Genomic DNA, 26,393 nt, shown 5'->3' on the forward strand with positions numbered 1-26,393 from the left:
GATGTCAGTAAGTGTTCAGATTTCCTAACGATCATTCAAGAAGCCAAAGTGAATCTGAAATGTTGATTTGAGGAAACTTATATTTGCGTTTTAGTTGTCTTCATTTCATTTCTCGAAGCCAATTTGCTTGCAGCATTCAGACACAATACATGAAAATGAAAAAATACATACACCATTAAATATCTCATTTAATATTTCTTGCATCAAGGATTTCAACTAAGCTATTTAATTTCTATCTTTTAATAAAGATATCATGTTGTGTTCAAAATGTGCGACTTAAAGCTGGTGCCCAGAAGTTTCTCTGCTATTTTAGTGCCTCAATTTAAAGGAAAATGAGATTAACTTGGTTACTTAATAACTGGCCTTGGATCCTTTTCACTCTTTAAACCATTGGTCAAATGTTGGTCTTATTCTCTGAAGATGATTCTCCTTCTCAATAAAAGAGTTAAATATTCTCTCATTCTACAGGGTAAAAAGACTCAAATCAGCAGCTCAGTCTGATCTGTTGTGTGCTTCACCAGAGATGTTTTCAGAAAGAGCTCTAAGAAGAGCTGCTGTGTCATCATGTTCCCAATGTATTAAAATCCACACATGATATTTTAAACCTGTAATTATTAATAGTGGGAACAGCGAGTGCCATCCTAATAAAGGAGAAGGGATGTATCAGGGCTGGTAAAAGATGCAGAGGGAGCATGAGGCTGAGATCAACATGACTCAACTAGTAATTAAGGATCTCATAGAGTGTGGCTCATCAGATAAGAGCAGCTCATATTTTCATTCAAACTCAAATCTTATATCAGTCTATTGGGCATGAGGTGGACCAAAATGTTTATATTGGCACAAAAATTTATGTTGTGAGTTATGTTGTGCAGAGGCCGCAAATCTTTTTGTCTTTTGACCTAAACCTCTCTAAGGAAAGTGCAATGGGAATTGGAAATAACACAAAATGTTTTTGTTGTTTTTTTTTTTTTTTTTACTTTTTAGGGCCATTGTGTATACAGATATTTATTTTGTTTGTCCTTCACTCGTTATTGACATCGGTGGTTCCATGAAGAACCTTTAACATCCATGGAATCTTTCTTTGTAATTTTTTTATTGTTCTTCACACTGAGAAATAAATGTTTCTTTTATGAGTGGCTCACTTAAAGTTTCATTGGGGAAGCAAAAATAGATAAAACCTTCTTTTGGAACTTTTATTTTTAAGAGTCTTTCCTCTGAATTTTCTCAATGAGCATTGGTTTATTCGTTTATTCCGGTTTGCAACTAAAATTACTTCTCTTGCTCGCTGCCTTCATACTGGCACGCAGTCATGTGAACAATAATTGCTGGTTTGACAAGTTTGAGGGAAGAAAATGGTGATTTACACAAGCTTTCTGTTGTGCTGTGATTACTTTCCTCTCACTGCATAATTCAATGTCCTCTGACATGCTCACTCTGGTAAGATTGAATGTTACGTGTTTTTTTTTTTTTTTTTTTTTTTGCAGTTCACAACATGTTAACATGCAGAAAGCATGCGTTTATGTAATTTTTTGGATAATTATCTTTTAAGCCCTTTATACAAAATATATATATTTTTATATTGATTATTTTTATGTTTTTAGTTTGTTATTTCTCTATTCACTTTTTCAAGCTTTTTTTAAGCTGCCAGGTGCCCAGAACCATGTAAGCTGTTTGGATTTAGCTTTGTAACAATAACGTCTGCTGCTGCTTATATTGAATTGAATTTAGTAGCTTCAGGCAAAAGCTTCTGTTAGTGTGGTGAAGCTAGAAGACATTTTCCCAACAGCAACTCTGATCTTTTTTATGCTGAGTTATTATTGTATTGACTGTTTTTGTTTTTTGGAAGTGGGTTATGAACAATGTGAAGCCAGGGTTAATTTTTATGAAAACCTGTTTCTGTAAGATTTAGGTTTCCCTCTCACAGAAGAAAAAATAAAAGAAAACATTTTTTATTTCATTTTTCTCCCTCAACAAAACCTCATTCTCAGCTTATAGCAAACGATGAAAGAATATGGATTGCAATACATTATTTTGTTTATTTTATTGGACTAAGACTGTCATTAAAATGATTTATCGTTGCTTAAATAAATTTAGCATATCATTTAGCATGTAGGAATTATTCCACAGAAGAACATTGCTTTTTTCACACTTTGTAAATTTTTATTGACACCTGTGTCATGGGTGCAACAAAAAAATACTCACCCAAAATTAAATTGTGCTTGAAATGTACTCACCTTCAGGCCATTCAAGATGTAGATGAGTTTGCTCATCTGAATAGATTTAGAGAAATTTTGCATTATATCACTTGCTCACCAATGGATCCTCTGCAGTGAATGGGTGCCGTCAGAATGCGAGTGGAAACAGCTGATAAAAACATGTAATCCACACCACTGCAGTTCATCAATTAATGTATTGTGAAGTGAAAAGCTCTTAGTATGTAAGAAACAAAATACATAATTAAGGCATATTAACTTTAAACCGTCACTTCTGACCAAAATACCAGTCCATAATCCATAGTAATTTCTACATAGTTGTTTATTCCAGTGAAAAAGCCCATGCCTGTTGTCCTCTCACATCAGAATCCACTGACATTTGTTTTTAGAAATGTTTTGGACTGTTTTTTGCTTCTAAACAGTGCTTGATCTCTGCATATTTCTCTCTTGATTCAGATGAGACAGCATCTTCACAAAGAAAGCAATATTATTGACAGAGGGCTAGTTTGTAAAAGTTATAAAGGTTATTACAAACATGAAGCTTTTCACTTCTCTAGACATTAATTGATGGTCGTGGATTATGGTGATGTTTTTATCAGCTGTTTGAACTCTCATTCTGACGGCACCCATTCATTGCAGATGGTCCAGTTAAACAAGTGATATAAATCTCTATTTTTTTTATGTGTTTTGATTAACTATACATCTTGAATGGCCTGAGAGTGAGTAAATATTCAACAAGTTTTCATTCTTGGGTGTATTATTCCTTCAAAGCAAAGGTTTTCAGTTACCATTGGATAGTTTTTAAGAAATTTTTTTAGCTAGATTGATTTACAGTATTAGGTGATTAGTGACAATAAGGGTATACAGAAAGTTGTGTTTGGCAAGTCATGTGACTTCAATATGGTGGGTTACCATTAGGTAGACCACCCCATGAGAAATAAAACTGTAAACAGAACCCCATTTAAGGGTACATCGTTTTAAAAAGTGCATCTTTCAGTTCCTTGTGGGTAAAGCATATAATGTGATTCAGTCTTTCATCATAAAAGATAAATCAGGTAGCCTATGAATTTCACATTTTTATTTTAGGCATTTTATTTTAAGTTTAACTTACTGGTAAACAGCATTTTTGCTGGATTTCTTTTAAACAATTTTTTAGTCATTATTCTGGACATAATTATACCAGTAACCTACTTCTCACAAATATTTTGTGTCCCACACTTCAGTGTAAAAAATGCCATAATTTATGCCGATTCAAAAGCCTTTAATTAGATATTTGTAAAGCATGTTTGCATAACTCTGTTCTGTCATAGGATCCCTAATTATTAACAACACTGACAGATGTGATTGTTCCCACAGAACACCTGCACAAAGGGTGGTCATTATTCATTCTGTTCCATTCTTCACATGTGTATTATCATCTGCTTTGAGCTTTCACAGGATTATTCTGTGTTGGAAAAGAACAGCCTGTTCATTTGCACTCAGAAAAGGGTATATACTCTTGTCAAAGTGATTAGATCCAAAGAAATGATTCCACAAACTGACATGCTTCCACAGTTGTTTTAGGTTCACTATGTGCTGATCTATTATAATTGTTCCTCAGCAGAAAAAGTTTTTTTCTCCCCTGAAAGAACACTGCAGAAAACTGATAGCAACCAGTATTGACCCCTGACATTTTTTGACTAAGGTTCACTAAATTGACCTTTTAGGTTACCTACATGTGCATTTTTGTAAGCAGGGACAATTACTCACTGGTATAGGGATCAGACATGGAGTGCACACTTTTGGTTTAAACAATCTGTCATTTGTCACTGATAAACTTTGGGAGAAAAGAACAATTTAGGTGAATTATTAATAATGCAATTATACATCATTTCACATGGTAGAATAAGAGGTCTATTTATTCTCCAAATGCATTTTAAAGATGCAGCTGTGCTTTGCGATGGGAGTAAACAGCTGTGTGCTTGAAACAAGTGCTGCTTGATGATACAAGTATTTCATATGGATTATTCAGGCATAGCCTATATATGTAGACCTATTGTTTTCTCAAATATTAACATTAAAGGGATGGTTCACCCAAAATGTATACCTTCATGTCAAATCTGTGGAGTCATATAAGCCTGAAATGTCAGTTAATTTTAATGTGAATTCTCCCTTCAAGATCCACTAGAATAATATCATAAACTCATTTTACATCTACATAAAAAACAAATGTCAAGACTATAAACACTGTGATGAACACATCGTTTGTAGGTTAATATTTGTGCTGTGCATTTGTAATGTGACTGCTAGCCTAGGTTTTGCACTTTCCCCAGGGATGTAAAAGCTGACCAATTAATCACACGCACACACCATGCACCACTTCTTGTATATAAAGTGGGTCTTGAGTGCCCTTTACAAAAAGTTGACTGATTCTTCATGTGAGGGCATGCAAGGTTTCCAGACGAGACCTCCATCTCCATCTGACTGGTTTCACTCCTAATACTTGACAGAGTGACTCCATCATCTTTGTGTTAACACAAAACATTCAGCATTTGGAAATCTGGACACCTCTTGCATGACAGGTGAGGGGTTTTTTTCCATGTCTGATGGGACTTGCTGTGCATTACTGGAATAGTGATTTACTGAAATTCCCTTCTACTGCGAGTATCATCATTTCATAGCTAAATATTTTTTAAATCTTTTTATTAATGTATTATTCTAGGGTGGTTGATGCTCTTTCAGATCTGTTTTAACCAGTCGTTTCATTAACTTGTGAATTCATCAATGACTGAGGTTGACGGAGGGAGCAGCTTATGCTGTATTTTATGGGTAAAGCCTATTCTATTTTATGCTGTATGGAGCTTATTGAACATTAAAGGGTTTTTTTTTTCGCACGGTAGATGTTTTTTCTTTTCTTTTCTTTCTTTTTTTTTTTTACACACCCAGTTAACTGAGTGCTGGCGGGAGCGAAGCTGTTAACGAGCTGCGTGAGCGGCAAGCGCGGGATGTCAATTGTAAATGATGCAGTGTTGATTTCTTTCTCTCTTTTTCATTGGCAATAATGTCTCGTTTCGTAGTTTTGTCGTGTCGCTTGCAGTGTAGATGGGGTTTCATGGATACAAACACATGCATGCCGCATGTCCACGTTTTCCTGAGCGTCTGGGACACGATGACATGAAGCGAGTTGGTTTGCTCGACAGGCACGTGCGTTGAGTCGGCGTGTGATTTGAACGCATTCTGCAAATGCATTTGACGGTAAATGAGTCACTGACGTTAGTTAAACTGTACTAGACAAATAAGTAATCAGTGCGAGAACGAACAACAGGGATCTGTGTGATAGATTGTAGTAAAAGGAGTGCAGCTCGTCTCTCAAAGCTCAATGGTCACCAGTTTAGCCACAATACCATGGTAACAAGGGTTTTTGTTATTCTAAACCCTAGTTAAATTGGAATGAGATATCCTTAAAGCATTTTAAGCATTGTTTCTGTCAGTTGGTTTTAATTTAAAACGTATTTATTTATTTATTAAACGACAGTCGTGGTTAATTGGAAACTACCAAAGTTCAATTGTACATTATCTTTTCTGTTGTAGCCTGAGATATGTTGGCAGAACTATCATTTCCATTGTGTTTTCTTTTCTTGTTCTTTTTTATTTTATTTGTTTATAATTTTTTTTTTTAAAAAGTAGTATAAGAATCACTATATGAGACTGAACAGTAGCCTACCATAGGACCAAGCTATGTTTAAATCTGAAGGTTTAATTGAACTGTTTAATGTTGCAATAGATGAGGCACATTGTCAATACATTATCAACAAAAGGTTCTTAGTTTTTCCAAATATGCAATTACATAAATGTGGAGCAAGTCTCAAATAGAATATGGATCTTAATTGGAAAATGATGAGTGTGTAAACATGATCAATGAACACCGCACTGTTCATTTTACACATTGTTTCTCTTGGTTTATTATTAGTTTGGCTTACTAAATAGACATTATGAATGGCTTTGTGTTTCCAGACGATTGGTTTTTTTTCAGGTTAAAATGACTTTGCAGAGCAGTGTTTATCTGAACATACAGAAATACATTTTGCCGTTGTGGACGGTGGCTAGATGGAGAATCAGCAGGCTTGTTTTCGAGACATCTCCATTTGTAAACGAAGACCTTAACAACAAATATTTGTCGCTGTAAAAATAACCCATCTCCCTGCGCCCCTCCCTCCGACTGCTCATACCACAGCTGCTGGAGCTGAAAAAATGTTTTGGCAGGGTTATGGTTATCCCCAAAGCAATAATTATCCATAGTTAACCCACCTGTTGCTTGTACCCTAATGTCATATTTCCCATTTACAGGTTCAGTTTTTATTCGACCACCCATTGTGAAATATTTCATTAATGATTTTACAATGCAATTGGATATAAACATTAGACCTTTTCTACAGATTAGTCTAATCCACATAATAACACTTGCACATATTTTCAAGCATTTTCTGTATTTTCAAGTATATTGCTTTGATTTATCAAAGTTTTTTTCTGGGCCATGTCTTCCACAAGTACCATAATCAGAAAACAGACACAGAATCAGCTTGCGGCCAAACCCTTGACTGCCATGTAACGAGGCGTGATTGCTGAAATCATCAGGGTGTATTTATAAAAAGAAAATCTGCATAGGTCAAACAGGAAATGACAGTGTTCAGTTATAATTTACGGTTATAATAGCGACCTTGTAACGTGGAATTAAAACAGTACTGTTTCATTGCTGGTGGCTGGATTGCATGGTGTGCAACAATTCAGCCGTGAATTCACGTCATCGCAGGATCGTAGTGATCCATTATATCATAATGTTCGGGACAAGGATTATATTTCTCTTTTAAATGCATTATGAAGACGTCATTTTGCAATTAAGACTATAACCTCGGGAAACAAAAAAGATATGAGGCAAATTTCCAAGAACAACGCTGGACATATAATCAGTTAAACACAAACTGTTGTGGTGTAGTTTGTCACTGAGACATAAAACGTCCAGTGGCCTCTGAGGTCACAAGCAGGATAAAGCGTATCTCCACTGATAGAGCAAGCATGCAAATTTACTTCCTTGAAAACATTTTTTGGCTAGTAAGACTATTGAGCCTCTCTGTTTTATTGTTGCACAATTGAACTGTCAATTTGTATAATTATAAATTAATAAAGTAATATTTCGGGCTCAATACAATAGAAAAAGTAATGATCAATTAACAGGATTTGTGGCATAATGTTGACGATCACAAACAAATAAATAATTTAGACTTGTCCCTCATTTAAAAAAAAAAAAAAAGAACAAAAAATCCATTGTCAAAACCCATCCACACCAAGAATGATAACTGTAAAGATAAAGATATTAGCATCCTCACCAGTGGATGGTATCATCTTTTTATTTTCTAAGCACATGTTGGTCTGCCGCTTTAAATTCTTGAGCTCATTATAGCAGGATTGATTCTGTTTGGGTGTCAATGTTTTTCTTGTTTGTCAACTGGAAAAAATATTCTGTAAGTGATTCCAGTTATATTGTTTTTCTGTGCCTTTATCGTTAAAGCTGTGGTGTGTACTCTGCTATTCTTAAATATTGCGAATTATATTTTGAAATGTATCGTTATCTTTATAGTTGTCATCTTTGGTTTGAACGGGCCTTTACTATGAGCCACTCACAGTTTATGGAGGATTTAAAACTAGAAATTTGAAGTCTGTAATTTTATGAATTAACGTACATTAATTCTTGTGTTAAAACTTGTGTATATTTCGCCCAATACAATGCAGTTAGTACGCGATTGTTTTCATCCTAAATCCATGTTAATGTGGCATAACTATTGAAACAGTATTTTAACATTTAAATATTGTCGAATTCACTTCCGAGTTTTTTTCTTAAATACAAGTTTTCTGTCAAAATAAATTCACAGTAAATTTTGTGGTAGTCAACATTTAGCCTCAAATGAGTTTGTCATTCACTCTAAAAGAATATGGTTCTTTAAAGGTTCTTTACATGTAGAACCAGTTCTATTTAGAACCATAGCATACTGAAAAACCCTTTTAACACTGAAATGGATCTTTGTGTGAGAGTTTAAGGTTCTTTATTCCCGCCCTTTTGTTTTTCAAATCTGTAACAAGCAATGCATTACTTAGTGGAGTTCAGTGATCTAAAAACGTTACACAGACTGTCAACACACTCGCAACAGGTAAATGATTTCATTCTTAAATTTAAATACAAATGTAAATTTAAATAATGATATCTTGTTTTCAATAAAACATGTTCTTTTATCTTCGTTTTTGATCACATGTAATGTGAGCAGCTCTGGCTGAGGAAAGGCTAGTCCTGTTCTCCACTAAGTAAGTAACAAAGACATTGAATTTATAACCTATATGATTAGCATTTTTTTTTATTATTATTTATTTATTACTAACAGAGGCTAAACTCTAAAAAGAAAAGTTTATTAGGCCTACTGATTTTTCTAGAATTCAGCTAACATTATCCAACTACATAGACTGTCACCAGACCCTCAACAAGTAAATCATTTCTTTCTTAAAATGTCTATATATTTTTTACTTTCAAATTGTAACAAATCATGTCTTTTTGTCTTTTAAGTTTAAGAGAACGTGTAAGTGTGATCAGCCCTGTTCAGTTAAGGATATTTCTTTCCTATTCACCACTAAGTAACAAAAATATTTAATTTATGATCCTTTTTTGTTTTGTTTTTACAAAAACAAGAGGAGGCGCATTGTAACTCGGAACTCAATTGTGCATTTGAGATGCTGTCACATCCTACAACCTCATCATCTGTAGAGAGAAACATCCACTCATCACACCAAACTACACATAATGATGGACTTACAGGCAATTCACTAAAACTTCATTTCACTATTTTCATCAGTTTCTACTTTGTTTTACTTCTTTAAGTAGTTATGTTCAATGTCAGTTTTCATTTATTAAATGTATTCGTCTAATAGCTGTTGTTAGGCTAGTGTCATTTTTGCAGCAAATTCACATCATTAAAAACAGCATTCTCAAGCATTATCTCAAAGCATTATCATTAAAAATGTTATTTATAACCCCATTAAGGTCCTATAAGCATGGTTCTTTATGGAACCCTATAAAAAAATGTTCTATTTAGCTCTAAAAAGGGTTCTGCTATTGTTACAAGCCAAATAACCCTTTTCTGGTACTGTCTATAACCATTTTTCTTAAGAGTGTACTGATGCCAGACCATTCATTGATTAATTCAGAGTTCATTCACACATATACCGTATTTTTTGGACTATAAGTTGCACCTGAGTATAAGTCGTATCATTCCAAAAATACGTCATGATGAAGGAAAAAACATATAAGTCGCACCGGACTAGAAAGTCGCATTTATTTAGAACCAAGAACCAAGAGAAAACATTACCGTCTACAGCCACGAGAGGGCGCTCTATCTTTTCAGTGTAGACTACAGGAGCAGTGAGGAGCATAGATGGCCCTCTCGCGGCTGAAGACGGTAATGTTTTCTCTTGGTTCATTTCTCTCGGTTCATGTCAAATTAATTTTGGTAAATAAGTCGCACCTGACTATAAGTCGCAGCACCAGCCAAACTATGAAAAAAAGTGCGACTTATAGTCCAGAAAATACGGTACAAGTCAAAGCTGTCGCTTTTGTATAATCTTTAATAAAAGTATACATGGACACATATGAAGTATGTCCATAGGTCCCAAACGGAGCCCAAGGATGTGTGTATTTCAGTCTTTTCAAATGATTCCTGGAGTTAATGCCACAGAGCCGTATTGTTGAGTCATGTCCCTTTGGTCACATGTTTGTCAGAGGGCTAAAGGAGGAAACTTAATCGAGGGGGAAGGGACAGCTATCAGTGGGTGCCTCAAGGTTGGAAGTGAAAAGCATGTGTGTCTGACAGATAGAGACAGAGAGAGAGAGAGAGAGAGACTGAGACAGAGAGAGGTTAGGGTAAAAGGGTAGTGTGCTTCAACTTCCAGAACAGCTGTTCTGTTCTCCAATCACTGCTTATTTTCACCTCCTGTTCCTCCTCCTCCTCCTCTGTGACTCTTTCTTTTTCTGCCTTTCGGTGGCTGTTTGGCTTCAGTGGTTCTTTGCCATCACACAACAATGACTGCTGTAGCTGTAGCCTCCCTGCAGTGACGATTTTGAGGTAAGTCTCTCTCTCCGTGTTTCTCTGTTTGAAGCAAACATGCTTTTCTTCTCTGTAACAAGGTCTAGTTAAAGGGACAGTTCACCCAAAATTGGAAATCTTGTCATCGTTTACTCACCCTCATGTAATTCCAAACTTGTATGGCTGAATTTCTTGTGTGGAACACAAAAGATAATTTTTAAAGGAATTATGCTAACTGAACCATTTTGGTGACCTTTTATTGTATGAACAAAAAACAATGTTCTTTGAAATATAGGTTCCAGAGAAATAAAGTAAGTTTTAGGTTTGATATCTTTGGTTTTCTGGTGCTAGTTATATTGGAAGGGTATGTTCATATGATTGTGGTAGAAAAACAGGCATATAGTGTTAGGAGTTGTATTTTGATGAAAATGTAACTCCAGCCCTTCCTGTCTTACAAAATGTTTCCTGTTGGAATTCTTAAATGTTATACACACTATCAGGCAGAGAGGAATTATACACATAGAAATATGCTTGAACGAAATGTAATCATGTTTTTGGTCATTCTTTGTTGTCATTGGACTGTGATTGTCAGGAATGTGGTTCTTTCTCTCGTTCATCCTTTGTATATCCAGCCCAGTGATGATGAGGGGTCTAGAGTTACACTTGGTATCAAGGTAACAATGACTTTGGCCAAGATTAAGAGCAGTCGATGACTCAGTGATTCTTCTAATGGACTAGAATACTGAATGTTTTACTCATTTTCCAACGAACTTGTTCTGTTTAGAGTTACTTTAGTTCAAACATGAGAGTGTGGTGCTAGGAACTGTCACGATTGTTGGTTTGATTCCTAGGGAATGAATGGACTGCTAAAATATATAGTTCTAGTAAATTTAATGCATTGCAAGTCACTTTACCAGGTGCATATGCATAAAATGTACATTTATATACATTTAGCACTAAATGCAAAGCAGTGCAATGTTGGGTTGCATGTTTATCTACATGGCTCATGACTTTTTTTTTCTTTCTATTTCTGACCATCTACTGTCACCACACAGGCAAATAGCACAGATAACATTGCAACCTCCAATGTGCTGTGATTGCATGCTGTAAAGAAACTGCAATATTGCATGTTTTTTGTTAGAAACTATTATTTATATCACACGGTTCTGAATTTAGTGTTCACATGGCAGCAGCATAAGCGTAAGGCTCACAGTGTGGATGCTCACAGTCTCTGGGGAACATCTCTGCTGAATCACTGTCCTCAGTCACCTTTAGTGTGCAGACACACAGTAAGACCCAAACGTCTGAGGATGCACTAAAAATCTGGAATAAAAATAAAGTTTGACAAACATACAGGTACATCTCAAAAAAATATAATATCGTGAAAAAGTTAAAAAAATTGTAAATGATTTTATAAAGTGAAACTTTGTAAAAGTGTAAATTAAAACATTTCAAAAATCCGGTATCTCAACAAATTTGAATATTTACATTTGTGATTCATTAAATGACCATCCCTAGAGTATAAATTCTGGGTATCTCTTGTTCTTTAAAACCACAATAATGGGGAAGACTGCTGACTTGGCAATGGTCCAGAAGACCATCATTGACACCCTTCACAAAGAGTGCTGTATCAAAGCATATTAAATGCACAATTGACTGGAAGGAAGAAATTGGGTTGAAAAAGGTGCAAAAGCAACAGGGATGACTACAAGCTTAAGAATACTGTCAAGCAAAGCCGATTCAAACACTTGGGAGACCTTCACAAGGACTGGACTGAAGCTGGAGTGCATCAAGAGTTTCCATGCTTAGATGTCTTCAGGAAAGTGCTACCAAGCCACTTCTGAAACAGAAACAACATTAAAAGCATCTTACCTAAGGAGAAAAAGAACTGGACTGTTGCTCAGGGGGCCAAAGTCCTCTTTTTAGATAAAAGTACATTTTGTAAATCAAGGTCTGGAATTGGAGGAAGACCGGAGAGGTACAGGATCCAAGGTGCTTGAAGTCCACTGTTAAGTTTTCAAACCATGACGTTTCCTGATGTTGGTTCATTGTGTTTTATCAAATTTAGCCATCTATCAGAAGGATTTTGGAGCACTTTGCACATCTGCTGAAAAGCTTTATGGAGATGCTGGTTTCCTTTTCCAGCAGGACTTAGCACCTTACCACAGTGACAAAAACACTTCCAAAAGGTTTGCTGACCATGATATTACTGTGCTTGATTCACCAGCCAACTCACATGACCTGAACCCCATATAAAATGTATGGGATATTTTCAAGAAAAAGATGAGAAACAGTCGATCCAACAATACAGACGAGCTGAAGGCTCAGTAGTGCCTCAGCAAAGGCTGATCGCTTCCATGCCACACTTCACTGTTGCTGGAATTTGTGACAAAGGAGCCCTGACCGAGTATTGAGTGTAGAAATTAACCTACTTAAAAAAAGCTTTTCTGTTTTCCAAATCCTTTTTCTTGATTGATCTTAGGAAATACTCTAATATTTTGAAATTATGAATTTTTGACTTCCATGAGCTGTAAGCTCTCAAAATTAAAACAAAAAAACTTTTGAAATGTTTTACTTTACAAGTAATGAATCTAGAATATATGCAAGTTTCACTTTTTAAAATAAATTACAAAAACATGTTTAGATGCACCTGTAAAACTGAAAACATAGGTTGAAATAAAATATATTATGAGGAAACCTTTAAATCTCCAAATAAAGCACTATTTTCTAATTTTGAATTTAGAATAAAAAATGTTACAAATATATGACACTGGCCATGTGAACCCCTTTGTATAAAAGTTCAGCTTTACTTCTCAAATAATGCTTTATCCTTCTCAAATAATGCTGAACAACATGATCATCAAATCTGTGGAGATAGTGCTGCTGCCATTAAATCAGTTCAGCTCCAACCCCAGTTAAATGAACCTGAACCCAAGTAATCAAGGTCTTCAGGATTACTAGAATCTTCAGAACTTGGGACAAGTTGGAGCTAAACACTGCAGGACATTGGTTTTCCAGGACCAGGATTGAATACCCCTGGATCAAAGCAAAAGACCTTGTTACAAAAGGTACATCAAAAGTCTTCACAGTAAAAGTATATTAAGTGTAAGTTAGAAAATAGAGCACCTTCACCAATCTGGGTCATATCATCAACTCATAGCTCTAAAAACATCACAGTTTAGCATAACACAGTATCACAGTTTAACATAAATTTGTAAAACAACTTCTTGTTAAAGTTTTTAAGACATTTTAAGTCCTAATAAGAAAGGAAACTGCACATGAACTCCAGCCATTATAACTACTCAGCCTTGAAAAAGAGTGTTCTCTGTTTAGGCAAGTGCATGTTTCACCAACGTCACACACATTACTTAACCTTTGAATGGAGTGTGCTACAGGAAACTACAAGAAAGAGTCAGGGGAAATAGATAAGCTGAGTGAGTAGGCACACTTTGGCTGAAATGGCAACGGTTTTAGTATTCTCATATTTGGGCTTTCACAGGTATGAATTATTCTCTCTCTCTCTCTTTTTTAAAAAGATGGTTATATTCTCATGTCGTGCTCTTTTCCTTTTTCCTTTGTTTCATTGCCATATAGTTTTGCGATTCCTCATTGTTAACTTGTCCTTTGTAAGTATAATATTATAAACAACTGATGTTTTTTTCCTTTAAAAACTGTTTACTGGTTGCCTATAGGAAGAAATGAATACCTTGACCTTTCACGTACTGACATGACACCTACATCTCTATCGATCTGAGTAAGGATGTGGCTTCTAATTTTGGCATTTTCTATTGAGAAATGTTACAGAATTTTCCTGTGCCATGCCCAGTTCATATGAGATGCTGTTACTGTGATATTGTATATGAGCTTTGACCTTGTTGTTGACTGATGCTCAGAGTGATCCATTCTCCTTGGTTTTACAAGGACGTGAAAAAAGCCTCTTAGGGAAATGTGATTTATATTTTACTCTTTAGAATTTATTTTTAAACTTGGAAATGTGCATATATGTGATGTTGCAATCAACTTTATGAGTACAAGTTATTTTGTCATTTTCTCTCATAATAATCAAGTGAAATGACATGGAAGAAAAATTATTCCATCTATTGGGTCTTTGAAAGACTTCCAGCAATATGTATTTAATGCTATTCACAGAATGTATCATTTATGTTACTATTTAACTATATGGATCTTTACTCTGGGGCTTTAAAGCCATTAATGGAAAGGCTTTAATGGTCATTAAAGTCTCTTTAAAGTCGAGAGCTTGCTTAGTGCTGCATTTCTCAATAAACTACAAAAACACAGAAGCTAAGTGAGGAAAAATGAAGGTTGTCTCTCAAATATTGTAAATTGATCTGTTGGAGATCTTTAAACCAAGCAGATGTTTTCTTTTTCCATGTGTCACCTCAGGTTATGCTGCCCGAAAGTTCCCAATTGAGTCTGAGTGAAAGAGAAAAGGGCTAAAACCAGCGCACTTTACAGCACCACGCACAAACCTGACAATAAGCAATGAGTGACCCTCAGGATGCCAGTGACGTCACTTCAGCCGCAAGCTTGACTCAGCATTTGGTAAGTAATATTTAACTTTTTAATTTTTTAGGCTATGAAGATGATTAAGCTGGAATATGTTTTGCCAATACAGTACATTTAAGCTTAGTTTCATCAGTATTCATCTACTGCTTTTCTATTAAACACAAAATATTAGTAAAGTGAACGAGACAGTGACCTGTTTGATTTTTTTAACACAATATACCTGTTGCAAATTAACAGGAAAGTGTTAACGCATTCAGACTGTTTAATTGCCTTTTTTTAGTAATTAATTAAAGAACCAGAACATATGAGTCATTCTGTTTGAGAATTGGGCTACTGTGGTTGCACTGTGTTTATTTAAAAAGAATCGGTTCATAAGAGTCATTTGTTTGTGAATCAAACTACACTGGTCGGTTTTATGTCAATACAACTCAATGTAAAGATGTTTTGTAGTTGAATATTTGGTAGTACACTTTCACGCATCCGCTGAAAATATATCAGGAGAGTTAATTGCAGAAAACTATCTTTCCGATGTCTTCTTTGGCACACAGAGGAACTAGTGGCATAAATAGCTGCCAAAGTGTTGTCTAAGGTTAGGGGAAAAGGTTTGGTTTATTTTCAGCAGTGGGTGATTGTTGCGTGTGTTTGTGTGGTACATGTGTTTAGGAACATCAGCAGTGCCTGCTCTGCTGATTTGGTGAGATTCTAGCTGTGCTCTGCTCTCAATTGCCATTAATACTCTAGAGGGCTTATCCACCAGAATAAGATTTAAAAACAATTTGTGTAACCATGAGGACAGAGCCACCTAATGTACCATACCCAGAAATCAGTTTACTTCTAAAGAACATGTTGTGCCATTATACAGCAGTGATGAAGACGTGCTGTGCAGATTGTGTCTGGTTTTTAAATATGTCCCTGGAAAACTGTAGTGTTTCAATTAGCCTTCATCTGGGTGCTTTTCGGTTCCTCAAAGAGCCATGCATGGCTTGATAGACTTGCTTCTTACACTCATGATGGGAACAGGGGCTCTTAGTGAGAACAATCAAGAAAACAAGCCTCCTGCCAACAAAGATTGAACTGATAAAAGCTCTTATTAATGATCCTGCAATGTGAATAATATTGTTACATAATAGATCCTCAAGTAATCATTTGAACAGTAGATGATTGTTTAGCATCTATAATGGTGCCAGACAGTGGTTATAGTTACTACAGTCACACATTGTCTTGTTTTTCACTAAAAATAGCTAAACATCAACTCTTTTACCCCATTGTTTTTTTTTCAAAGGAATAGGTCAACCAAAAATGTTGAAGATTGCTGGTAATCAAACAGTGGTTGGTCCCCATTGACCATAATATTTCTTCCCCTACTTTGGAAGTCAATGATTGTTTTGATTATGAGATTATGCAGAAGTTCTGGGGGGAGCTATGTAAATAAAGTCATCAATGGGTTCACTGTGAAGTAATTTTCTGTCTGGTAAAACGATTGTGTAATTCAGCAAGATCTCTGGCTCTGCTCATTCAGCATTGTTCCCATATTAAAATCATTCTCAGATCTCACAGAGGCAATGGCACTTCTGTGGGAAAGTGTAAGTTAATATGAGTCGCTCACTGTGTGGATGGAGGGAGGAAGATGAGGTGGCAGGAGCATCACATTTCATCCTTTGGAGAAAAAAAAAAAACTTTAATCCCTGTGCAGACGATTCGGTATTCAGGAACACTAAGCTTTGAGTTATGGCAGAAATATTCAAGCCAGGTGTATATAATGGAGGCAAATCAGAGACAGATGGATTTGAGGAGGTGGAATGTGAGTGAGTGAGTGAGTGAGTGTGTGTGTGTGTGTGTGTGTGTGTGTGTGTGTGTTTTACAGGGGCCTCATGCACCTGGGGGCACCAATAACAGTCCTGACTTGGTGCCCTTGATGGGATAAGAATTATGTCTACAATATCCTAACTAGGTTGCTGCAGCGAGCAGTTGTCTGTCATAAAATGTGTGATGCGACACTAAAAAATCATGGCATGCTAATAAGCAGGTATTTGGTCCCTATACTAAAGTGTTACCCATACTAAATTAAAGGATTTTATCATATAATATATGATTATAAATGCATCCACATTTGATCAGTTTAAAAGGCACCTATTATGCCCCTTTTTACAAAATGTAATAATAGTCTTGGGTGTCTCTGCCCAATGTACCCAAAATATAATTTATTATAACAGCTGGAAAATGTCTTTTTTTTTTGGGGGGGGTCTAAAAAAGAGCTGTTTTGGAGTGTATCGCTTATTCGCTTTAAATGCAAATGAGCAGCATATAAAACACCATGTAAAAGTGGATTTTGCATAATAGGTGCCCTTGAGCATCGATAATTTTGTTCTTGCTCCACAAGTAGTGTCACTTGTAGCAGTGATGGCTTTTAACATGACAGATACATTTTATTACTTGTTGCTTGCATTACAGCTGGTTAGAACGTACTGTACTGGATTGTACTGAATAAGGGGACACTAAGCACAGTTTTGTCTTAAAAATGCAAGATGCAGGGCACAGGAACGAAAAAATGTGCGAGACACTCGTAAAGACGCGAACACGATGTTCAATCACGTCTATCTAGCTCTTTTTTTAGATATAAAAACAATAGAAAAGCACAGGAGCTAAATGCAAAGACACATTCTGTGTGTACTAAGTCTGGTGAAATAGTTTAAACTATCCCGACTTGATATTTCGTAGTACTGCATGTAGCAGCCTTGATATTTTAACTTTTTGAATGTTCTAAAGTTTTGTACAAGTGACCTGTAGAATGTGAAATTTTATTGGATGGATCAAATTTTGACTTATGTGGATGGATTATTTTTTTTACACAGTATTATACACAAGCATTTTTCCATCAATGATCATGCTAAATAATTATGTTAATTTTTTTAAAGTTGCATAAAAAAATCCACTTAAAACATCATGACATAAATTCTCAATACACGTATATGACAATTTTATCATAGTCCGGTCACTTGTGAATATGAAGGTTTACTGTTCTCAGACTGTTCTCGGACTATAAGTTATGCCTACATTATGTTGTTAAGAAGTGAAAGTTCTGTAAATAGTAAGATGACTATGCGTGTAAGGGATCAGGATGTGACTATAGATATGGGTGATGATGTCAGAGGCTGGGGGTGTAGAGAAGTGTCTGATAAGATCCTGCTCCTAAGAATCGGCTCTATAATTGATATCTCAACCTCTGCTTCCTTTTCTTGAGGGCTGCTCTGGCTATACACTGCAGTCAGGAGACCATTCAGTGTTTTGATTGTCTCAACGGTTGACAAAAGCAGCTGGTCACTACTGCACATTATGTTTTTTGGTCCACCTCATTGGCAGTTTGGTAAGTGTGTATCATACTAGGCTTCTTAACAAGCCTAAGCAGCGAGACATCCATGCTCCAGCAGCTTCACAAGGCTTCTTGACACATTCAGCATCACTGGCTGACTTTAGTCGTGATCTACTGGAGCGACTCTGTGAGTGGATGTAGGAGTGCTGACTCACTCTCGGTGGCTCTGGTGGGATGAGCTTCAGGATGCTGCGTCTTGATTGAGCATCTGCGTGCCAGAGGTTGGTATCTGTAGGCATGTTAGTTTTACCCGGAGCCGGGCCCCTCTGTCAAAACACAGAATTAAATGAAGCACATGGCCACAAGCCTCAGTTTATCCTCAGGATAGCATACCACAGACAGCGGAGGAGAAGAGACGGAATGAGAAAATGAGCACAGAGAGAGTGATACCATCTATAAATATATACAGATATGCCATTCATTTACTATGAAGGAGGTCATTTAATTGAGAGCTGACTCCTGGAAGTTTGTGATTTGAAATCTGCTATGAGGAACATAAGCACTCAATTCTGCATCCAAGTTTTATTTTAAATGCCAAGTGATTGGTTAATCAGCTGATGCAGGAAAATGGCATGACAGCGCTGATTGGGTGAATGCAAACTGTAAAATATAAAAATAAATTAATTTTTTATATATATATATATATTTAAAAAATCATCTTATTTATATATTCTTTTCTCCTTATTTGCGTTTAATTCATTTTAAATAAATGTGAATCACTTTTTATTATTTTTCTTATGCATCTGTTATGATCATTTAGCTATCCTTTTTATGTTAAGAATTAGCATAGTGTATAAACTGTGCTATATAAATTAATTTGCCTCGTCTATGATGTTCAAATAAGAATCTGAGAATGCATGGCTGAATGACTCTTTCTTGCATAACGTCTGCTTTGATGTCTACATGGGCTATTTGAAAAGAAATGAATGTTTTCTCTGTCTGGTTACATGTAGCCTGTTGCAGTGCATTCTCCGGCCCAGCGATGTGATGATGATGATGAAGGGGACTTGAACAAGACCCTGGGAGTACAGCGCTTCCAGCAGATCCTCACACCCCCCCAGCGCTTGCCCATTGAACAACACCGCATCTTTAATGAGGAGGACTTTGAGTGTGAGGGCTTTACTACTGATGCAGTTGGTTTATAGCCTTAAAAACATATTTCATATTACAAATTACTAAATTGAATGAGAATGCATATTATTTGGACTGTTTTGTTTATATTTATAGTGTTTTATGGTGTTTTTTCAACAACAACAAAAAATCTCAAAATTATATTAAAATTAAGAAAACAGCATTACTATTCCTCATTTCCTTCCAAATATGAATGCCTTTTTACATGGTCTGCACAATTTTTATCAGTAAATGCTCAATGAATCATAAATGGCTCAATGTATAGTTAGTGAGGCTACGAAGCCCTTATGGGCAAATTCAATTATATTTCAGTGCATTTGCATTTTTCTGCAAAATAATTTTGTTCTCCTGAGAAACTTTGTGTTTGTTTGCAATACAGAGCACTGAAATACAAAGTTCTGGCATGAAAGACTAGATTGCGAAGTCCGATAGATACAACTCAGTATGATATAATGACATCATCATCACATGTCACAGCTGATTGGTTCTCTCCAGCATCGGTAGCCAGTGAGCTCACTGCTCAACATTCAAATACTAAGCTAATGTTTGTGGTAGCAGTTTGCATCACACTTCAGAAACCCTCCACCTTCCCCAGGTCCCCCTGTGTAGATCTACTATAGGGTGATCATGTATGCTGTGGGGGTTATTAATGTATGTTATATGTGCGGCAGCAGTATTTCTTACATGCTCACAGCAGCATTTTGTTGGTATATTTGCAGTAGCAATTCTTGGTGCTTGCTCTGCCTCAGCAGTAGCAGCGTAGCAGATCTATTCCGCCAAGACACATTAACATTGTCATGCACATTCCCATGCAAATCACTCCAAGAGTTGTCATTACAGCTATTCCATATTTACATTCCTCCCACCTCATAATATTTCTATCTGAAATGTTTTGTTAGAGAATGCAGAGTTTCTCCGGTGAACTTCACAAACACATTGAAATATGTGTTATAATATGATTTCGTCCTATCTTTTTTTTTTACCATGGCTATTTCCCTTAAGGGGCTCTGTAGTGATGTTCTTCTAAGTCTTTGATGTTTTTGGCATTTGTAGATCACCGTCACAGCTCTCTACACATTCACCACCCTCTGTCCAAACACCTCCCAGAGGGCCGGAGGAAAAAGCCCGGAAGAAAGCGGAAGGACTCAGGAAGGAGGAGGAGCTCATCTATGGGATCAGCTCCCCCGATAGATGAGGATGAAGAGGATGAAGAGGTGGATGAAGATTCCTGTAGTCAGCAGGATAAAGAGGGCAATGTCACCACCACACCTACACCGGAAACGGACACAGAGGTGGATGCACAGGTAGTAGAGTCACACACACACACACACACACAAACACTACTTGTTATGATCTTACTAACTCCTCTCTTGCTGGTACCACAGTTTTTTGTATCAGAAGACGATCCCAACTCCACTGTAAATAAGAACGGTAAAGCCTCACCACAACGAAAGCTGCCAATCATACCCCATTCAATGCTTCACACCAGTATCAGCATCCCAGAAAATGTTACAACATCTGCGTAAGTGTATATGCGCACACACACATACACACACATAAGTACAAACGCATAGAAAGATTAAAATACATGTATGTGTTCAAACTCACTATGTTCTGTTGCCACCTCAGGGGCAGAAACTGGGTTCGTAATCTGCCCAATGGCAGACGAGTTTCTGCACCATGTTTGTTTCCAAGTTTGAGTTCTGGCCGCAGTTACGATCTGCAGGAGCGCCGCCGGACGGGCAACATGACAGGCACATCACTACAACACTACCAATACATGCCTACTGACGAGAGCGAGGCACAGACGCTCGCCACCGTTGACCTGGATGGCATTAAAAGTGAGTTTGTGTGTTTGTGTAAAATTTGACAGAAAGGTTTGTTTAATGTTTTTGACAAGGTTGCATTAATTTGATACAATATAAACAGTAATATTGTAAAATACTATTACAGTGTCAAATAACTTTAATTTATTTGTAATTTATTAGTGTGGTGACAAAGCAGAATTTTCAGGAGCCATTACTTCAGTCTTCAATATCACATGATCCTTCAGAAATCATTTTAATATGCTGAGACATTCTTTTCAGTATTTTTTTTTTTTTTACAAATAGCGATGAAAGACATCTAAAAGAAATAGAATCTATAAGTATTTTTTGAAACAATGATGATGATCATTATAGTAAAATAAAAATGTAACATACATTCTAAAAAATATATATACATAATCAATGATATATATATATATATAATATACATACAATCAATTAAACAGTGCTATCTAATATTTAGGTATAATATAAATCATTTAAATCAGTTGATAGCCTTTTAATATTTTTTTTTGTTTTAAAATTATGAATTTTGTTTAAAATGTTTAACAGAGCAAATTCAGGATTTTCCAAGTACCCATAAAACCCATAAGTACCTCCTATGGTATAGTGTAGCTGTATATTAGTTATTAGTGAGTACTGGGCTCACTAATAACTAGATCATCAATCATGTGTTTTTTTTTTCAGAGGGAAAATACAGGACATACATAATTTCTCAGAAGGAGAGAAATAAATAAACACATAATTGAAAATACATATATATCATATATATCATATGTATTGTATCAATCCATTCCAATAACATGTTTTCAGTACTGGAAATGTTTTTTTGTTTTCCTGCTATCTTTTTTCTAAGGTTATAAAGCAATCCTTTATTTACCCTTGCGTTCTCATTCTTTTGAGTAGAAATCATGTTTTCAGTCTGTACATCTATCCATCTATGGCTGTGGTTCAGGAATGTGGACATTCTCAAAGGGTGCAGAGCTGCCCACTACAACTGTGCCTTTGACGTCTGTTTTGTATGCCTGTGTGTTTGTGTGTGTGCTGTAAATACAGATAATTTTGACCGAACAATAGATCACTTTGAGACAAACAGAGTCCTGGTCTAGTAAGCCCCCAGTTGTGTGTTTCTGTGTTTGGATGCTGAGTGTTGTGTGTGATGTAGCCAGTGTCGTCAGGGTCGGATAAGCACCTGAGTTACTGATACTCACAGACCCTCTGGTGTGTTACAATGGATTCAGTGTTGTTCTGATTTGTTTGTTGTTTTTTAACTCTCGGTTTAGTATTTCAGCATCGTCTTGCTGTCTTTCTTGCAGGTCACAGGTTTGAGGATGTCCCTGGTGTGCGGCGGCACCTGGTTAAGAAAAGCGCTAAAGGTCAGGTGGTTCACATCGGCAAGGATCACAAAGAGCCCAGCAGTCGTATCCGCACCAAATTGGATCGAACCCCACATGAGGTGAGACGCCAGCTAACTAGATTATCTTTCCCCTGTCCACTTGGAGCTATTTTCTAGCCCTGGGTGTTTTGTGTGGCTAATAAAACATACATATCATGTCTCCAGCATCACCTTAGTATCACAATTGTCAAATATGATTATTAAAATCTTAAAAGATTTTTTCCCAAATGCACAAACAAAAAGAACGAATTCAGGAAATCAACCTACTAAAGTTTTAGTATCAAGCAAATTGCATAATTTAGCTTTAATATCTTCTTATACTTGAGACAATAGAGTAAAATATTTAGATTTAGTTTGCATGCTGTATAAAGCTGGGGTATCTCTGCAAAATCGGCTCACTGAGCCTGCTGTTGTTTGTTAGAGGAGATCATGGCCCTGTTACATGGACTACAGGGTTCGTCGTGCCCGACAGCTGAAGGTAGGGTGCCACAGAGCTGGTATGATTGCTTTGTGAAACAGCTAAAGCTTGCGTGTGGTTTTTACTCACCACTTGTTTGCTAACAGATCTGTGCCACTGGTTTTGTGGAGGGTCACAGTATCAGAACCATGTATAACTAAACTGGTAGAACTGCACTTGTGTAGAGCTGTTCAGTCAGTATTGAAAGCCACTCTTTGATTTATGAGATCTGTTAACATTAATAACATAACATTAATTACTTAAAGAGACTTTAACATTTAAGGTAAATGATAAGAGTTTATTTATTTGTTGAATCAAGTGGCAATTATAGGTTTCTTAAAAATTATTGAACACTTTTAGAATTTAAGGGCACACTGAATTGACCAAAAGTAAGAGTTAAAGACATTCTAATGTTACAAAAGATTTCTATTTAAAATAAATTCAGTTCTTTTAAACTTTCTATTCATCAAAGATCCAGAAAATCTTAAGCAGCACAACTGTTTTTAACTGATGTCCTTAAACTTGTTCCAAAAACCCCAAAACCTTTTTGAATGGCAGTGTAACTTATATATATTATGGCATATATCTCTTTTCTAAAAACCAATAAGAAATTTCTCAGAGAACTTTAAATGCTTAACATTAGTTTTAAGAAGAGCTGAAGAGCTCTACTGACATCACCTTAAAACACAATAAATTAGATTTTATTCCAACAGCTGAAATCTGCAGATATTCTTGGATGGCTTGCCTGAAAAGATTGCTCAAGACTGCTCTTGACTAAAAGAAAAAAACAAATAACAAAAACAACAGATATAATCCACAATGAAATGTAGACTAATTTTAATATTGTCTGCTTCTCAAATGATGTGTTTAGCATTGCCTGCAATGATTCATTAACTCTTTTTTTTCTTCATTTATTTTGCATTTTATATTTTAAAGAAAGAGTGTTTACTGAACTTTATCTGACTCAATGAACTCATCATTTCTTTAAGCATAAACGGAAGAAGAAAGGTCACAGAAATAATAAATGTATGTGTTCTCGCAGGTGTTTGTTGAGCTGAATGAGTTACTGATGGATAAGAACCAGGAGATGCACTGGAAGGAAACAGCTCGTTGGATAAAGTTTGAGGAGGATGTGGAGGAGGAGACAGAGCGCTGGGGCAAACCTCATGTAGCTTCACTCTCATTCCGCAGCCTGCTGGAGCTCCGCAAGACCATTTCACACGGTGAGAGAGGAATACAAACTCTAACTTGAGTGTAACTGACTCTGATTTCTTACTCATTTAAAATGCTTTTTGCTGTGTCTGATGTATTGGTGGTGTAATTTTACAGGTGCAGTGTTGTTGGATCTGGACCAGAAGACGCTGCCTGGTATTGCTCATCAGGTGGTGGAGCAGATGATAATCTCAGATCAAATCAGAGCACAGGACAGAGCCAATGTGCTCCGAGCCCTGCTCCTCAAACACATGTTAGTTTCACCTCTGCACATCTCAAAAAAGATCAATAAAGTTACTTGCCTATTAAAAAAAGTCCTTACTCATTTGAATCATGCATCTGAACTTCATGCTTTGTTGTCCTTCTGTTTGTCAGTCATCCGAGTGACGGCAAGGAGCACAGCTTATTTAAACGGAACATCTCAGCAACCAGCCTTGGCTCTCTCATATCTCATTACCATAGCAGTAACCATATCGCCACCCCGGAGCCCCCCGCCACAGACCCGCTCATCGGAGGACTACGTAACTTTGAGTCACGCATTAGTGTAGACTCAGATAGGATTGAGGTGCATTAAAGTCTGTGTGTGTTTTTAAGAGGCAAAGAATGGTAAAACAGACAATTAGAACTTTCCCTCTCTGTTTCCATAGAAAGACACAGCCCAGTTTTTTGGTTTGCACAAGACCAAATCTAAACATGAGCTGAAGCTGCTTGAGAAGATTCCGGAGGATGCAGAAGCAACCGTTGTCCTCGTGGGTTAGTTAACTATCCATATTTAACAGTCAACACATGATGCATTACATCTGTTGAAGCCATGATGCAGATGATCTCGATTTTCACAGGTAGTGTGGATTTCCTGGACCAGCCCACCATGGCCTTTGTGAGACTGCAGGAAGCGGTTCTGTTAGAGTCCGTTCTTGAAGTGCCGATTCCAGTGCGCTTCCTGTTCGTGTTGCTCGGCCCTCCCAATGCCAACATTGACTACCACCAAATCGGCCGCTCCATATCAACACTTATGTCTGATAAAGTAGGTCTCATTGAAAAAGAGGTAGTGCATAATAAATATATATTCTGTCATGTTTTGGTATATAGACTACCGTACAAAGATTTGGAATGAGTCAAATTTAAGTTTTTTGAGAATTTTGTTTTTTAATAAAGAATATCTCTTGGATCTCTCTTAGTCTTTGAACTTTAGGGATCTTTTCTTTTCACAAACAGCTTGTAACACTCCAAAGAGGAAGGAAAGCTTGAAATCGCATCATATGAACTCTTTAAAATAGATAAACAGTTATTAGAAATTGTAATATTACAGTATGTGACCCAGGACAAACTGTTCATAAGTGTCCATTTTATCAGGATTGGAAAATATTGGCCGAGGTACAGCGATTTGAAATTTTGGAATCCAATGTCCAAATGAAGTCCTTAGCAATATATATTACTAATAAAAAAAAAAAAAAGTTTTCATATACTACAGGAGGTTTACAGAATATCTTCATGGAACATGATCTTTACTTAATATATATACTAATTATTTTTTTTGGCATAAACAAAAAATCAATAATTTTGACCCATACAATGTATTGTTGGCTATTGCCACAAAAATACCAGTGCTACATACTTATGACTGGTTTTGTACTCCGGGGTCAAATACTTGTTGCTGTTTATTCTTTATTTCTGATCAAATAAATGCAGTCTTGGTGAACATAAGGAAAGAAATCTAACCAACCCCAAACTTTTGAACGGTAGTGAATACATATCTAAAAATTGTTGAAATTATAATTTTACTACAAGACTTTGAAAACATATCTTGATGCATTTGTTTTGCCGCGTTGCCAGAAGTATAAACAGCATTTCAAACCTCTCTTCCAGCACTTCCATGAAGCGGCGTATTTGGCAGATGAGCGGCAGGACCTGCTGACAGCCATCAACAGTTTCCTGGACTGCAGTATTGTGCTTCCTCCATCTGAGGTTGGAGGAGATGAGCTGCTGCATTCTATCGCTCGCTTCCAAAAAGAGATGCTGCACAAGAGACATGAACAAGAGGTCAAACTACAGGCCAAGGAACCCAAGAGCCCCGAGGACACCGGTACAAGGCTCTCGCTCATATACAGAATCAGTTAACTGTTTATCCAAAATAATTATATTGAATTAATTTTTTAATT

The 26,393-nt window shown here is 36.4% G+C and overlaps 1 protein-coding gene across 6 annotated transcripts in view; it reads left to right on the forward strand.

The window, feature by feature from the left end:
* The first annotated feature begins 4,590 nt into the window (after nt 1-4,590).
* slc4a2a (solute carrier family 4 member 2a) overlaps nt 4,591-26,393 on the forward strand; it is a 28,231-nt gene continuing 6,428 nt past the window's right edge. Inside the window, exons 1-14 of one of the 6 annotated variants that reach the window (XM_026206267.1) lie at nt 4,591-4,774; nt 14,691-14,878; nt 19,166-19,322; nt 20,397-20,647; nt 20,729-20,865; nt 20,973-21,184; nt 22,486-22,625; nt 22,987-23,043; nt 24,065-24,245; nt 24,352-24,487; nt 24,610-24,799; nt 24,882-24,987; nt 25,074-25,258; nt 26,101-26,317. In XM_026206267.1, the coding sequence (XP_026062052.1) occupies nt 14,819-14,878; nt 19,166-19,322; nt 20,397-20,647; nt 20,729-20,865; nt 20,973-21,184; nt 22,486-22,625; nt 22,987-23,043; nt 24,065-24,245; nt 24,352-24,487; nt 24,610-24,799; nt 24,882-24,987; nt 25,074-25,258; nt 26,101-26,317 (2,029 nt within the window). In that variant the 5' untranslated portion in view covers nt 4,591-4,774; nt 14,691-14,818. Of the gene's footprint in view, nt 4,775-10,074; nt 10,355-13,792; nt 13,815-14,046; nt 14,070-14,690; nt 14,879-19,165; nt 19,323-20,396; nt 20,648-20,728; nt 20,866-20,972; nt 21,185-22,485; nt 22,626-22,986; nt 23,044-24,064; nt 24,246-24,351; nt 24,488-24,609; nt 24,800-24,881; nt 24,988-25,073; nt 25,259-26,100; nt 26,318-26,393 lie in introns of those variants that run through there. The other 5 variants (XM_026206265.1, XM_026206264.1, XM_026206269.1 and 2 more) reach the window with 5 other exon arrangements.

Source organism: Carassius auratus, chromosome 27, assembly GCF_003368295.1.
Source record: "Carassius auratus strain Wakin chromosome 27, ASM336829v1, whole genome shotgun sequence".
In the NCBI taxonomy this organism is placed as follows: Eukaryota; Metazoa; Chordata; class Actinopteri; order Cypriniformes; family Cyprinidae; genus Carassius; species Carassius auratus.